Below are 17,500 nucleotides of genomic sequence, written 5' to 3' on the forward strand. Positions count from 1 at the left end.
GTGTGTGTGTTTATATGACAGTGTGTTTGTGTGTGTGTTTATATGACAGTGTGTTTGTGTGTGTGTTTATATGACTGTGTGTGTGTGTGTGTTTATATGACAGTGTGTGTGTGTGTGTGTGTTTATATGACAGTGTGTGTTTGTGTGTGTGTTTATATGACTGTGTGTGTGTGTGTGTTTATATGACTGTGTGTGTGTGTGTGTTTATATGACAGTGTGTGTGTGTGTGTGTATATGACAGTGTGTGTGTGTGTGTGTGTGTTTATATGACTGTGTGTGTGTGTGTGTGTGTGTGTGTGTGTTTATATGACAGTGTGTGTGTGTGTGTGTGTGTTTATATGACAGTGTGTGTGTGTGTGTGTTTATATGACAGTGTGTGTGTGTGTGTGTGTTTATATGACAGTGTGTGTTTGTGTGTGTGTTTATATGACAGTGTGTGTGTGTGTGTTTGACAGTGTGTGTTTGTGTGTGTGTTTATATGACTGTGTGTTTGTGTGTGTGTTTATATGACAGTGTGTGTTTGTGTGTGTGTTTATATGACAGTGTGTGTTTGTGTGTGTGTTTATATGACAGTGTGTGTTTGTGTGTGTGTTTATATGACAGTGTGTGTGTGTGTTTATATGACAGTGTGTTTGTGTGTGTGTTTATATGACAGTGTGTGTGTGTGTGTGTGTGTTTATATGACAGTGTGTTTGTGTGTGTGTTTATATGACTGTGTGTGTGTGTTTATATGACTGTGTGTGTGTTTATATGACTGTGTGTGTGTGTGTGTGTTTATATGACTGTGTGTGTGTGTGTTTATATGACAGTGTGTGTGTTTGTGTGTTTATATGACAGTGTGTGTGTTTGTGTGTTTATATGACTGTGTGTGTGTTTGTGTGTTTATATGACTGTGTGTGTGTGTTTATATGACTGTGTGTGTGTGTTTATATGACTGTGTGTGTGTGTGTTTATGACAGTGTGTTTGTGTGTGTGTTTATATGACTGTGTGTGTGTGTGTTTATATGACTGTGTGTGTGTGTGTTTATATTACTGTGTGTGTGTGTGTTTATATTACTGTGTGTGTGTGTGTTTATGACAGTGTGTTTGTGTGTGTGTTTATATGACTGTGTGTGTGTTTATATGACTGTGTGTGTGTGTGTTTATATTACTGTGTGTGTGTGTGTGTTTATATTACTGTGTGTGTGTGTGTTTATATTACTGTGTGTGTGTGTTTATATGACTGTGTGTGTGTGTGTTTATATGACAGTGTGTGTGTTTGTGTGTTTATATGACAGTGTGTGTGTTTGTGTGTTTATATGACAGTGTGTGTGTTTGTGTGTTTATATGACAGTGTGTGTGTGTGTGTGTGTTTATATGACAGTGTGTGTGTGTGTGTGTTTATATGACAGTGTGTGTGTGTGTGTGTTTATATGACAGTGTGTGTGTGTGTGTGTTTTTATATGACAGTGTGTGTGTGTGTGTGTTTATATGACAGTGTGTGTGTGTGTGTTTATATGACAGTGTGTGTGTGTGTGTGTTTATATGACAGTGTGTGTGTGTGTGTGTGTGTGTTTATATGACAGTGTGTGTGTGTGTGTGTGTGTGTTTATATGACAGTGTGTGTGTGTGTGTGTTTATATGACAGTGTGTGTGTGTGTGTGTTTATATGACAGTGTGTGTGTTTGTGTGTTTATATGACAGTGTGTGTGTTTATATGACAGTGTGTGTGTTTGTGTGTGTTTATATGACTGTGTGTGTGTGTTTATATGACTGTGTGTGTGTGTGTGTTTATATGACAGTGTGTGTGTGTGTGTGTGTTTATATGACAGTGTGTGTGTGTGTGTGTTTATATGACAGTGTGTGTGTTTGTGTGTGTGTGTTTATATGACAGTGTGTGTTTGTGTGTGTGTTTATATGACAGTGTGTTTGTGTGTGTGTGTGTGTTTATATGACAGTGTGTGTGTGTTTATATGACAGTGTGTGTGTGTGTGTTTATATGACAGTGTGTGTGTGTGTGTGTTTATATGACAGTGTGTGTGTGTGTGTGTTTATATGACAGTGTGTGTGTGTGTGTTTATATGACAGTGTGTGTTTGTGTGTGTGTTTATATGACTGGGTGTTTGTGTGTGTGTTTATATGACTGGGTGTTTGTGTGTGTGTTTATATGACAGTGTGTGTTTGTGTGTGTGTTTATATGACAGTGTGTGTTTGTGTGTGTGTTTATATGACAGTGTGTGTTTGTGTGTGTGTTTATATGACAGTGTGTGTGTTTGTGTGTTTATATGACAGTGTGTGTGTGTGTGTGTGTTTATATGACAGTGTGTGTGTGTGTGTGTTTATATGACAGTGTGTGTGTGTGTGTGTGTGTGTTTATATGACAGTGTGTGTTTGTGTGTGTGTTTATATGACAGTGTGTGTGTTTGTGTGTTTATATGACAGTGTGTGTGTGTGTGTGTGTTTATATGACAGTGTGTGTGTGTGTGTGTTTATATGACAGTGTGTGTGTGTGTGTGTTTATATGACAGTGTGTGTGTGTGTGTGTGTTTATATGACAGTGTGTGTGTTTGTGTGTTTATATGACAGTGTGTGTGTGTGTGTGTTTATATGACAGTGTGTTTGTGTGTGTGTTTATATGACAGTGTGTTTGTGTGTGTGTTTATATGACAGTGTGTGTGTTTATATGACTGTGTGTGTGTGTGTGTTTATATGACAGTGTGTGTGTGTGTGTTTATATGACAGTGTGTGTGTGTGTGTGTATATGACAGTGTGTGTGTGTTTATATGACAGTGTGTGTGTGTGTGTGTGTGTTTATATGACAGTGTGTGTGTGTGTGTGTGTGTTTATATGACAGTGTGTGTGTGTGTGTGTGTTTATATGACAGTGTGTGTTTGTGTGTGTGTTTATATGACTGTGTGTGTGTGTGTGTATATGACAGTGTGTGTGTGTGTGTGTGTGTTTATATGACAGTGTGTGTGTGTGTGTGTGTGTGTTTATATGACAGTGTGTGTGTGTGTGTGTGTGTGTGTTTATATGACAGTGTGTGTGTGTGTGTGTGTTTATATGACAGTGTGTGTTTGTGTGTGTGTTTATATGACAGTGTGTGTTTGTGTGTGTGTTTATATGACAGTGTGTGTGTGTGTGTTTGACAGTGTGTGTTTGTGTGTGTGTTTATATGACTGTGTGTGTGTGTTTATATGACTGTGTGTGTTTATGACAGTGTGTGTGTGTGTGTTTATATGACTGTGTGTGTGTGTTTATATGACTGTGTGTGTGTGTGTGTTTATATGACAGTGTGTGTGTGTGTGTGTGTTTATATGACAGTGTGTGTGTGTGTTTATATGACAGTGTGTGTGTGTGTGTGTGTTTATATGACAGTGTGTGTGTGTGTGTGTGTTTATATGACAGTGTGTGTGTGTGTGTGTGTGTGTGTGTGTTTATATGACAGTGTGTGTGTGTGTGTGTGTGTGTTTATATGACAGTGTGTTTGTGTGTGTGTTTATATGACAGTGTGTGTGTGTGTGTTTATATGACTGTGTGTGTGTGTGTTTATATTACTGTGTGTGTGTGTGTTTATATTACTGTGTGTGTGTGTTTATATGACTGTGTGTGTGTGTGTGTTTATATGACTGTGTGTGTGTGTGTTTATATGACTGTGTGTGTGTGTGTGTGTGTTTATATGACAGTGTGTGTGTTTGTGTGTTTATATGACAGTGTGTGTGTTTGTGTGTTTATATGACTGTGTGTGTGTGTTTATATGACTGTGTGTGTGTGTGTGTTTATATGACAGTGTGTGTTTGTGTGTGTGTTTATATGACAGTGTGTGTTTGTGTGTGTGTTTATATGACTGGGTGTTTGTGTGTGTGTTTATATGACAGTGTGTGTTTGTGTGTGTGTTTATATGACAGTGTGTGTTTGTGTGTGTGTTTATATGACAGTGTGTGTTTGTGTGTGTGTTTATATGACAGTGTGTGTGTGTGTGTTTATATGACAGTGTGTGTGTGTGTGTTTATATGACTGTGTGTGTTTATATGACACTGTGTGTGTGTGTGTGTTTATATGACAGTGTGTGTGTGTGTGTGTGTTTATATGACAGTGTGTGTGTGTGTGTGTGTGTGTGTTTATATGACAGTGTGTGTTTATATGACAGTGTGTGTTTATATGACTGTGTGTGTGTGTTTATATGACAGTGTGTGTGTGTGTGTGTGTTTATATGACAGTGTGTGTGTGTGTGTGTGTTTATGACAGTGTGTGTGTTTATGACAGTGTGTGTGTGTGTGTGTGTGTGTTTATATGACAGTGTGTGTGTGTGTGTGTGTGTGTTTATATGACAGTGTGTGTGTGTGTGTGTGTTTATATGACTGTGTGTGTGTGTGTGTGTGTTTATGACAGTGTGTGTTTGTGTGTGTGTTTATATGACAGTGTGTGTGTTTATATGACAGTGTGTGTGTGTTTATATGACAGTGTGTGTGTGTTTATATGACAGTGTGTGTGTTTATATGACAGTGTGTGTGTGTTTATATGACAGTGTGTGTGTGTGTGTGTGTGTTTATATGACAGTGTGTGTGTTTATATGACAGTGTGTGTGTGTGTGTTTATATGTCTGTGTTTGTGTGTGTGTTTATATGACAATGTGTTTGTGTGTTTATATGTCAGTGTGTGTGTGTTTATATGACAGTGTGTGTGTTTATATGACAGTGTGTGTGTGTTTATATGACAGTGTGTGTGTGTGTGTGTGTGTGTGTTTATATGACAGTGTGTGTGTTTATATGACAGTGTGTGTGTGTGTGTTTATATGTCTGTGTTTGTGTGTGTGTTTATATGACAATGTGTTTGTGTGTTTATATGACAGTGTGTTTGTGTGTGTGTTTATATGACAGTGTGTGTGTGTGTGTGTTTATATGACAGTGTGTGTGTGTGTGTGTGTTTATATGACAGTGTGTGTGTTTGTGTGTTTATATGACAGTGTGTGTGTTTGTGTGTTTATATGACAGTGTGTGTGTGTGTGTGTTTATATGACAGTGTGTGTGTGTGTGTGTTTATATGACAGTGTGTGTGTTTGTGTGTTTATATGACAGTGTGTTTGTGTGTGTGTTTATATGACAGTGTGTGTGTGTGTGTGTTTATATGACAGTGTGTGTGTGTGTGTTTATATGACAGTGTGTGTGTTTGTGTGTTTATATGACAGTGTGTGTGTGTGTGTGTGTGTGTGTGTGTGTGTGTGTGTGTGTGTGTGTGTTTATATGACTGTGTGTGTTTATATGACAGTGTGTGTGTGTGTGTTTATATGACAGTGTGTGTGTGTTTATATGACAGTGTGTGTGTGTGTTTATATGACAGTGTGTGTGTGTGTGTGTGTGTGTTTATATGACAGTGTGTGTGTGTGTGTGTGTGTGTGTGTTTATATGACAGTGTGTGTGTGTGTGTGTGTGTGTGTGTTTATATGACAGTGTGTGTGTGTGTGTGTGTTTATATGACAGTGTGTGTGTGTGTGTGTGTTTATATGACAGTGTGTGTGTGTGTGTGTGTGTTTATATGACAGTGTGTGTGTGTGTGTGTGTTTATATGACAGTGTGTGTGTTTATATGACAGTGTGTGTGTGTGTGTGTGTTTATATGTCTGTGTTTGTGTGTGTGTTTATATGACAGTGTGTGTGTGTGTGTGTGTGTGTGTTTATATGACAGTGTGTGTGTGTGTGTGTGTTTATATGACAGTGTGTGTGTGTGTGTTTATATGACAGTGTGTGTTTGTGTGTGTGTGTTTATATGACTGTGTGTGTGTGTTTATATGACAGTGTGTGTGTGTGTGTGTTTATATGACAGTGTGTGTGTGTGTGTGTGTGTGTGTTTATATGACAGTGTGTGTGTGTGTGTGTGTGTGTGTTTATATGACAGTGTGTGTGTGTGTGTGTGTGTTTATATGACAGTGTGTGTGTGTGTGTTTATATGACAGTGTGTGTGTTTATATGACAGTGTGTGTGTGTGTGTGTGTGTGTTTATATGACAGTGTGTGTGTGTGTGTGTGTGTGTGTGTGTTTATATGACAGTGTGTGTGTGTGTGTGTGTTTATATGACAGTGTGTGTGTGTGTGTGTGTGTTTATATGACAGTGTGTGTGTGTGTGTGTGTGTGTTTATATGACAGTGTGTGTGTGTGTGTGTGTGTGTGTGTTTATATGACAGTGTGTGTGTGTGTGTGTGTTTATATGACAGTGTGTGTGTGTGTGTGTGTTTATATGACAGTGTGTGTGTGTGTGTGTGTGTGTTTATATGACAGTGTGTGTTTGTGTGTGTGTTTATATGACAGTGTGTGTGTGTTTATATGACAGTGTGTGTGTGTGTGTGTGTGTTTATATGACAGTGTGTGTGTGTGTGTGTGTTTATATGACAGTGTGTGTGTGTGTGTGTGTGTTTATATGACAGTGTGTGTGTGTGTGTTTATATGACAGTGTGTGTGTTTATATGACAGTGTGTGTGTGTGTGTGTGTTTATATGACAGTGTGTGTGTGTTTATATGACAGTGTGTGTGTGTGTTTATATGACAGTGTGTGTGTGTTTATATGACAGTGTGTGTGTGTTTATATGACAGTGTGTGTGTGTGTGTGTGTGTGTTTATATGACAGTGTGTGTTTGTGTGTGTGTTTATATGACAGTGTGTGTGTGTGTGTTTATATGACAGTGTGTGTGTGTGTTTATATGACAGTGTGTGTGTGTGTGTGTTTATATGACAGTGTGTGTTTGTGTGTGTGTTTATATGACAGTGTGTGTGTGTGTGTTTATATGACAGTGTGTGTGTGTGTTTATATGACAGTGTGTTTGTGTGTGTGTGTTTATATGACAGTGTGTTTGTGTGTTTATATGACTGTGTTTGTGTGTGTGTTTATATGACAGTGTGTTTGTGTGTTTATATGACAGTGTGTTTGTGTGTGTGTTTATATGACAGTGTGTGTGTTTGTGTGTGTGTTTATATGACCGTGTGTTTGTGTGTTTATATGACAGTGTGTTTGTGTGTGTGTTTATATGACAGTGTGTTTGTGTGTTTATATGACAGTGTGTTTGTGTGTGTGTGTTTGTGTGTTTATATGACAGTGTGTTTGTGTGTTTATATGACAGTGTTTGTGTGTGTGTGTGTTTATATGACAGTGTGTTTGTGTGTTTATATGACAGTGTGTGTGTGTGTTTATATGACAGTGTGTTTGTGTGTTTATATGACAGTGTGTTTGTGTGTGTGTGTGTTAGCGCAGCGCGATGGTGGGATCAGTGCGCTCCTGGACGGTGAAGCACGTTGGCCGCTGGCTGCGTGATGAAGGTTTCAGTGACTACGTGGAGCTGCTGTGTAATAAACATCGGCTGGACGGCACCAGCCTCCTCACACTGACCGAGTTTGACCTGCGCTCTCCGCCGCTCGAGCTCAAAGTGCTCGGGGACATCAAGAGGCTCATGCTCTGTGTGCGCAGGCTACAGAAACAGAACGCAGACGCCCTGGAGGAGCTCGGCTTCGCTCATGACACACACTCGCCACAGGGGGGCACTGGTAATCACACACACACACACACACACACACACACAGAGCTTGGCTTCGCTCATGACACACACTCACCACAGGGGGGCACTGGTAATCTCACACACACACACACACACACACACACACACACACAGAGCTCGGCTTCACTCATGACACACACTCACCACAGGGGGGCACTGGTAAACACACACACACACACACACACACACACACAGAGCTCGGCTTCACTCATGACACACACTCGCCACAGGCGGGCACTGGTAATCACACACACACACACACACACAGAGCTCGGCTTCACTCGTGACACACACTCACCACAGGGGGGCACTGGTAATCACACACACACACACACACACACACACACACACACACAGAGCTCGGCTTCACTCATGACACACTCACCACAGGGGGGCGCTGGTAATCACACACACACACACACACACACACACACACACTGAAACTATTCCAGTTTTGAACTGAAGCACTCTTCTCCGGTATTATGCGCCGTGATATACAGACCACCTAAATATAATAAGAACTTTATCAGTGATTTTTCAGACTTATTGGCTGGGATTATGTCTAAATATGATAAGGTTCTTATTGTTGGAGATTTTAATATTCACATCTGTTGTCCTAACAAACCTCTAGTTAGTGACTTTTTAAATCTTATTGATTCTTTTAACTTTGTTCAGTTGGTGTCAGGTCCTACACAAGAGCAGGGACACACGTTAGATCTTGTTCTATCCTGTGGGCTTCCAGTTGTTAATATAGAGATATGTGATGTGCTGTTTTCTGATCATATGCCTGTTGTGTTTGAGATCCCGCTGCCCTGTCAAACCGCTAAACAGTGTGTACCTGCACGGTGCTGTCGTTCTTTTAATTCTTCTACTGCTGTACAATTCTGTGCTGCTTTTAATAATACTCCTGAGTTGTTTTTAGATACTTCTAATTGTTTTAACGTTGAGGGGTTAACATCTTTATTTAACGTAACCTGCCGTAATATCTTGAATAGTGTCGCACCTTTCAGAACCTTGCGCTCTAAACCTAAACCTGCACCCTGGATAAATAACACCACTCGTGCTGCCAGGCGTGAGTGTAGGAGAGCTGAGCGCAAGTGGAAGAAAGACAAGTTACATGTATCTTTTCAAATTGTGAAGAGCAGCTTAAGTGTTTATCAGAGAACTGTAAAAGCTGAGAAGACAAAATATCTCTCAGCCATTATTTTAAACAACTGTACCAGACCTCATGTTCTTTTTAGCACTATTAATGCTGTTCTCAGTCCTTCACAGCCTACATGTCCTGTTGAGTCCCCTGAAAGGTGTGAATTATTTTTGCATTTTTTTGTGGATAGGATTAAAAATATTAGAGCACTTATATCACCTCCATCTTGTGATCCATCCATTAGTGCTACATGCTCTGCTGCTTTTAACCAGTTTGAGCCTGTTTCACTTTCCTTTTTAGAGGAGATTATAGGCCATATGAAATTTTCATCCTGTCCTACCAATGTTATCCCTCCTCGATTTTTTAAAGAGATCATTCATACCATTGGACCAGTGGTTCAGGAAATTTTAAATGTCAGTCTGACCACTGGTGTTGTGCCTGAGACCCTTAAGCATTCTGTGGTGCAACCATTAATTAAAAAACCTAACCTGGATCCCTCGATTCTGTCTAACTTCAGACCAATATCCAAGTTACCATTTCTTTCAAAAGTACTGGAGACAATTGTCTCTGTACAGTTCCAGTCTTACTTAGATGCACATGGCATTCTTGAGGTGTTCCAGTCTGGTTTTAAAGCTCTCCCCAACACTGAATCCGCCCTCTTAAAAGTTTTTAATGATCTCTTAATAACTAGTGACTCAGGGAATTTTGCCATTCTTCTGCTTTTAGATCTCTCAGCTGCATTTGACACTGTGGATCATTCCATTCTCATATATCGTCTGCAACACAGTGTGGGGATTACTGGTTCTGCCCTGGATTGGTTCAGATCTTACCTGATGGACAGAAGTTTTTCTGTTGGTCTTGGTAACACTGTATCCTCATCAGCAATCCTCACATGCGGGGTCCCACAAGGGTCTATTCTTGGGCCTTTATTATTTTTACTTTACCTACTGCCATTGGGATCCATTATTAGGAAGCATAGAATGTCCTTTCACTGTTCTGCAGACGATATTCAAATCAATCTTCCTCTGAAACAGAGGGATACAAACACTTTAACACCACTTTTGGAATGTTTGGAGGATGTCAAAGCATGGATGGCAGTAAATTTTCTGAGTCTTAATGAGACTAAAACTGAAGTGCTGGTATTTGGACCTAGTGGAGCCTGTGTTGACCCTTTCCCTGAGACGTGTTCCCTTAAACTTTATGTAAAACCAACTGCTAGAAACCTGGGTGTTTTATTGGACAGTGATTTTAAACTGGATAAGCAAATTAACTCTGTTGTCAAAGCTAGCTTTTTTCAGCTTAGGCTCTAGTCCAGGGTCAAGCCGCTTTTAACAAGAAAAGATCTTGAAAAGGTTATACACGCTTTTATTTCAAGCCGGCTTGATTATTGTAATGCCCTTTATGTTGGTGTTGGCCAAGCCTCGATTTCAAGGTTGCAACTGGTCCAAAATGCTGCAGCACGTTTTTTAACGGGAACACGTAAAAGGGAACACATAACCCCTGTCTTAGCGTCCTTACACTGGCTCCCTGTGCAGTTCAGGGTCATATTTAAAGTATTGTTAATGGCCTACAAAGCCCTGAATAATTTAGCACCTCAATACATTTCTGACCTTTTAAAGCCATATAGTCCAGCACGGTCTCTCAGGTCTGGTGAGCAACTTTTACTTACAGGACCTAAATCTAGGATGAAGAGTCGGGGTGATCGTGCCTTTTCAGTGGCAGCCCCTAAACTTTGGAATGAGTTGCCCCTGTACATCAGGCAGGTCCCTACTCTTCCTATTTTTAAATCTCACCTTAAGACCTTTTTATACACATTGGCATTTAATACTGAGTGATGAGGTATTCTTCTCCCTGTTTTTTATTTTATATTTTTATTTTATCTGTTTCTCTGTCTGCAGCTATTTTAGAATTGTACAGCACTTTGGTCAACTAAGTTGTGTTAAATGTGCTTTAAAATAAATTTGACTTTGACACACACACACACACACACACAGAGCTCGGATTCGCTCACGACACACACTCACCAGAGAGGGGCACTGGTAATAACACACACACACACACACACACACACACACACACACAGAGCTCGGATTCGCTCACGACACACTCACCACAGGGGGGCACTGGTAATAACACACACACACACGCACACACACACACACAGAGCTCGGCTTTGCTCACGACACACTCACCACAGGGGGGCACTGGTAATAACACACACACGCACACACACACACACACAGAGCTCGGCTTTGCTCACGACACACTCACCACAGGGGGGCACTGGTAATAACACACACACACACGCACACACACACACACAGAGCTCGGCTTTGCTCACGACACACACTCACCACAGGGGGGCACTGGTAATAACACACACACACACACAGAGCTCGGATTCGCTCACGACACACACTCACCACAGGGGGGCACTGGTAATAACACACACACACACACACACACACACACACACACACAGAGCTCGGCTTTGCTCACGACACACACTCACCACAGGGGGGCGCTGGTAATACACACACACACACACACACACACACACACACATACACAGAGCTCGGCTTTGCTCACGACACACTCACCACAGGGGGGCACTGGTAATCACACACACACACACACACACACACACACACAGAGCTCGGATTCGCTCACGACACACTCACCACAGGGGGGCACTGGTAATAACACACACACACACACACACACACAGAGCTCGGCTTTGCTCACGACACACACTCACCACAGGGGGGCACTGGTAATACACACACACACACACACACACACACAGAGCTCGGATTCGCTCACGACACACACTCACCACAGGGGGGCACTGGTAATAACACACACACACACACACACACACACACACAGAGCTCGGCTTTGCTCACGACACACACTCACCACAGGGGGGCACTGGTAATACACACACACACACACACACACACACACACACACACAGAGCTCGGATTCGCTCACGACACACACTCACCACAGGGGGGCACTGGTAATACACACACACACACACACACACACACACGCACACAGAGCTCGGCTTCGCTCACGACACACACTCACCACAGGGGGGCACTGGTAATACACACACACACACACACACACACACACACACACAGCTCGGATTCGCTCACGACACACACTCACCACAGGGGGGCACTGGTAATAACACACACACACACACACACACACACACACACACAGAGCTCGGCTTCGCTCACGACACACACTCACCACAGGGGGGCACTGGTAATAACACACACACACACACACACACACACACACACAGAGCTCGGCTTCGCTCACGACACACTCACCACAGGGGGGCACTGGTAATAACACACACACACACACACACACACACACACACAGAGCTCGGCTTCGCTCACGACACACTCACCACAGGGGGGCACTGGTAATAACACACACACACACACACACACACACACACACAGAGAGCTCGGCTTCACTCACGACACACTCACCACAGGGGGGCACTGGTAATCACACACACACACACACAGAGCTCGGATTCGCTCACGACACACTCACCACAGGGGGGCACTGGTAATACACACACACACACACACACACACACACACATACACAGAGCTCGGCTTTGCTCACGACACACACTCACCACAGGGGGGCACTGGTAATACACACACACACACACACACACACACACACAGAGCTCGGATTCGCTCACGACACACACTCACCACAGGGGGGCACTGGTAATACACACACACACACACACACACACACACAGAGCTCGGATTCGCTCACGACACACTCACCACAGGGGGGCACTGGTAATAACACACACACACACACACACACACAGAGCTCGGCTTTGCTCACGACACACACTCACCACAGGGGGGCACTGGTAATACACACACACACACACACACACACACACAGAGCTCGGATTCGCTCACGACACACACTCACCACAGGGGGGCACTGGTAATACACACACACACACACACACACACACACACGCACACAGAGCTCGGCTTCGCTCACGACACACACTCACCACAGGGGGGCACTGGTAATACACACACACACACACACACACACACAGAGCTCGGATTCGCTCACGACACACTCACCACAGGGGGGCACTGGTAATACACACACACACACACACACACACACACACACACAGAGCTCGGATTCGCTCACGACACACTCACCACAGGGGGGCACTGGTAATACACACACACACACACACACACACACACACAGAGCTCGGCTTTTGCTCACGACACACACTCACCACAGGGGGGCACTGGTAATAACACACACACACACACACAGAGCTCGGATTCGCTCACGACACACACTCACCACAGGGGGGCACTGGTAATAACACACACACACACACACACACACACAGAGCTCGGCTTCGCTCACGACACACACTCACCACAGGGGGGCACTGGTAATAACACACACACACACACACACACACACAGAGAGCTCGGCTTCACTCACGACACACTCACCACAGGGGGGCACTGGTAATCACACACACACACACACACACACACACACACACAGAGCTCGGATTCGCTCACGACACACACTCACCACAGGGGGGCACTGGTAATACACACACACACACACACACACACACACATACACAGAGCTCGGCTTTGCTCACGACACACACTCACCACAGGGGGGCACTGGTAATACACACACACACACACACACACACACACACAGAGCTCGGCTTTGCTCACGACACACTCACCACAGGGGGGCACTGGTAATACACACACACACACACACATACACAGAGCTCGGCTTTGCTCACGACACACACTCACCACAGGGGGGCACTGGTAATCACACACACACACACACACAGCTCGGCTTTGCTCACGACACACACTCACCACAGGCGGGCACTGGTAATACACACACACACACACACACACACACACACACAGAGCTCGGATTCGCTCACGACACACTCACCACAGGGGGGCACTGGTAATAACACACACACACACACACACACACACATACACAGAGCTCGGCTTTGCTCACGACACACTCACCACAGGGGGGCACTGGTAATACACACACACACACACACACACACACACAGAGCTCGGATTCGCTCACGACACACACTCACCACAGGGGGGCACTGGTAATACACACACACACACACACACACACATACACAGAGCTCGGCTTTGCTCACGACACACTCACCACAGGGGGGCACTGGTAATACACACACACACACACACACACACACACACACAGAGCTCGGCTTCGCTCACGACACACACTCACCACAGGGGGGCACTGGTAATCTCACACACACACACACACACACACACACACACACACACAGAGCTCGGATTCGCTCACGACACACACTCACCACAGGGGGGCACTGGTAATAACACACACACACACACACACACACACACACACACACAGAGCTCGGCTTCGCTCACGACACACACTCACCACAGGGGGGCACTGGTAATAACACACACACACACACACACACAGAGCTCGGCTTCGCTCACGACACACACTCACCACAGGGGGGCACTGGTAATACACACACACACACACACACACACACACACACACACAGAGCTCGGCTTTTGCTCACGACACACTCACCACAGGGGGGCACTGGTAATACACACACACACACACACACACACACACACACACACAGAGCTCGGCTTTTGCTCACGACACACTCACCACAGGGGGGCACTGGTAATAACACACACACACACAGAGCTCGGATTCGCTCACGACACACTCACCACAGGGGGGCACTGGTAATACACACACACACACACACACACACATACACAGAGCTCGGCTTTGCTCACGACACACACTCACCACAGGGGGGCACTGGTAATACACACACACACACACACACACACACACACACACACAGAGCTCGGCTTTTGCTCACGACACACTCACCACAGGGGGGCACTGGTAATAACACACACACACACAGAGCTCGGATTCGCTCACGACACACACTCACCACAGGGGGGCACTGGTAATACACACACACACACACACACACACATACACAGAGCTCGGCTTTGCTCACGACACACTCACCACAGGGGGGCACTGGTAATACACACACACACACACACACACACACACAGAGCTCGGCTTTGCTCACGACACACTCACCACAGGGGGGCACTGGTAATACACACACACACACACACACACACACACACACACACAGAGCTCGGCTTTGCTCACGACACACACTCACCACAGGGGGGCACTGGTAATCACACACACACACACACACACACACACATACACAGAGCTCGGCTTTGCTCACGACACACACTCACCACAGGGGGGCACTGGTAATCACACACACACACACACACACACACACACACACACACACACAGAGCTCGGCTTCGCTCACGACACACACTCACCACAGGGGGGCACTGGTAATCACACACACACACACACACACACACACACACACACATACACAGAGCTCGGCTTTGCTCACGACACACACTCACCACAGGGGGGCACTGGTAATCACACACACACACACACACACACACACACACACACACACACATACACAGAGCTCGGCTTTGCTCACGACACACACTCACCACAGGCGGGCACTGGTAATACACACACACACACACACACACACAGAGCTCGGATTCGCTCACGACACACTCACCACAGGGGGGCACTGGTAATAACACACACACACACACACACAGAGCTCGGCTTCACTCACGACACACACTCACCACAGGGGGGCACTGGTAATCTCACACACACACACACACACACACACACAGAGCTCGGCTTCACTCACGACACACACTCACCACAGGGGGGCACTGGTAATCTCACACACACACACACACACACACATACACGCACGTGTGTAGCTCGGCATAGATGTCATAGCTGTTGCCGTTACCATGGTAACGTTTCTGTCCCCTGTGTGTAGGGGTGGAGTGGCTGTGTAACGGGGATTCGGTGCGGGAGCGGGACAGCGTGAGTGATGTTCTGGGAGGTGAACAGTTCTCCTACAGTAACGGGAAGCAGAAGCAGCAGAACCGGCGTCTGGACCCAGAGTACTGGAAGACCGCGCTCAGCTCCGTCTACGTCACCCTCGTCTTCGGCTTCACCTCCTTCGTCATGGTCATCGTTCATGAGCGCGTACCGGACATGCGCACCTATCCTCCGCTACCCGACATCTTCCTGGACAGGTGTGTGTGTGTGTGTGTGTGATATATATTTAAGATATAGAACTCTGTTATATTGAGTGTCACTCTTCTGTTTCTGCAGCGTTCCCAGAATCCCCTGGGCCTTCGCCATGGCCGAGGCGTGTGGAGTCATCCTGTGTAGTGTCTGGCTAATCGTACTGCTGCTACACAAACACAGGTCTTTCTCTCACACACACACACACACACACTCACTCACGCACACTCGTTGTCCACTTTATTAGGAACAGCTGCACATTCAGGCAGATCTCTAATCACATGGCAGCAGCACAGTGTATAAACTCCTACAGATTTTACTTTTTATTCATTCATTTCCAAGACATCGCACACCTCCATCACACAGCCCTGAGCCATCTGGACAGCAGGAAGGGGAATTATGTTAAAATGTAAAAATTTGTTGACTACAGTTCAGCGTTTAACACCATAATTCCCTCCATACTCACCACTAAGTTGGAGATACTGGGCCTCAGCCCATCCTCATGCTGATGGATCTCCAACTTCCTGACAGATGGGCGAACATGTCTCATCCTCAGCACTGGAGCCCCCCAGGGTTGTGTTCTGAGCCCCCTGCTGTACTCTCTGTACACCTATGACTGTGTGGCCACTTCCAGCTCCACCAACATCGTGAAGTTTGCGGATGATACTGTGGTGGTGGGCCTCATCTCCAATAACGACGAGACGGCCTACCTAGAGGAGATTAAAAACCTGGAGACATGATGCCAGGTCAACAATCTCCTCCTGAACTTCAGCAAGACTAAGGAGCTGATAGTGGACTTTAGCACAAAGCAGGAGAGGAATTACCAGCCCCTCATCATCAACGGGTCCCCAGTGGAGAGAGTGGACAGTTTCCAGTACCTAGGTGTCTACATCACGCAGGACCTGACATGGTCCTGTCACGTTAACACCCCGGTGAAGAAGGCCCGGCAGCGTCTTTATCATCTCAGACGCCTGAAGGACTTTAAACTGCCCTCAAAGGTGCTAAAGACATTCTACACCTGCACCATTGAGAGCATCCTGACGGGAAGTATCACAGCCTGGTTTGGGAACAGCACCAAACAGGACAGGCAAGCTCTCCAGAGGGTGGTGCGATCAGCCGAGCGCACCATCCGCACCGAGCTTCCTGACCTGGACACTATATACAGCAATGGACTCTTCTCTGCTGCGGTCAGGGAAACGTTTGTTCCTTGAAGGCAAACACAGAGAGAATAAGGAGGAGCTTCTTCCTGCAGGCCATTCGGGTCCTCAACCAGTACACCTAGAACCTGGATTTTCTGGACTTACCCCCCACATGAACATTACATTCTATCTCAGATTGTCTCGCACACAATAACAGCACTACTTTGTATACTTGCACTACTCTGCACACACAATAACCACACTCACTATACATCTTTGTGTGCACACTGCACCGACACTTTACTCCTGATATTATTATATTTATATATATACACATATATACAGACATATATTTGTATATGAATATCCGATAACTGTTGGACTTTCATAA

At 45.1% G+C, this 17,500-nt stretch overlaps 1 protein-coding gene across 4 annotated transcripts in view; it reads left to right on the forward strand.

The window, feature by feature from the left end:
* The window catches only part of LOC131363830 (sphingomyelin synthase-related protein 1-like), a 29,985-nt gene that overhangs the window by 7,974 nt on the left and 4,511 nt on the right, over positions 1-17,500 (forward strand). For 2 of the 4 annotated variants that reach the window (XM_058406752.1, XM_058406751.1), the window contains exons 2-4: positions 7,216-7,510; positions 15,717-15,978; positions 16,058-16,153. In XM_058406752.1, the coding sequence (XP_058262735.1) occupies positions 7,225-7,510; positions 15,717-15,978; positions 16,058-16,153 (644 nt within the window). In that variant the 5' untranslated portion in view covers positions 7,216-7,224. The remainder of the gene's footprint in view (positions 1-7,215; positions 7,511-15,716; positions 15,979-16,057; positions 16,154-17,500) is intronic. The other 2 variants (XM_058406754.1, XM_058406753.1) reach the window with 1 other exon arrangement.

Source organism: Hemibagrus wyckioides, linkage group LG13, assembly GCF_019097595.1.
Source record: "Hemibagrus wyckioides isolate EC202008001 linkage group LG13, SWU_Hwy_1.0, whole genome shotgun sequence".
In the NCBI taxonomy this organism is placed as follows: Eukaryota; Metazoa; Chordata; class Actinopteri; order Siluriformes; family Bagridae; genus Hemibagrus; species Hemibagrus wyckioides.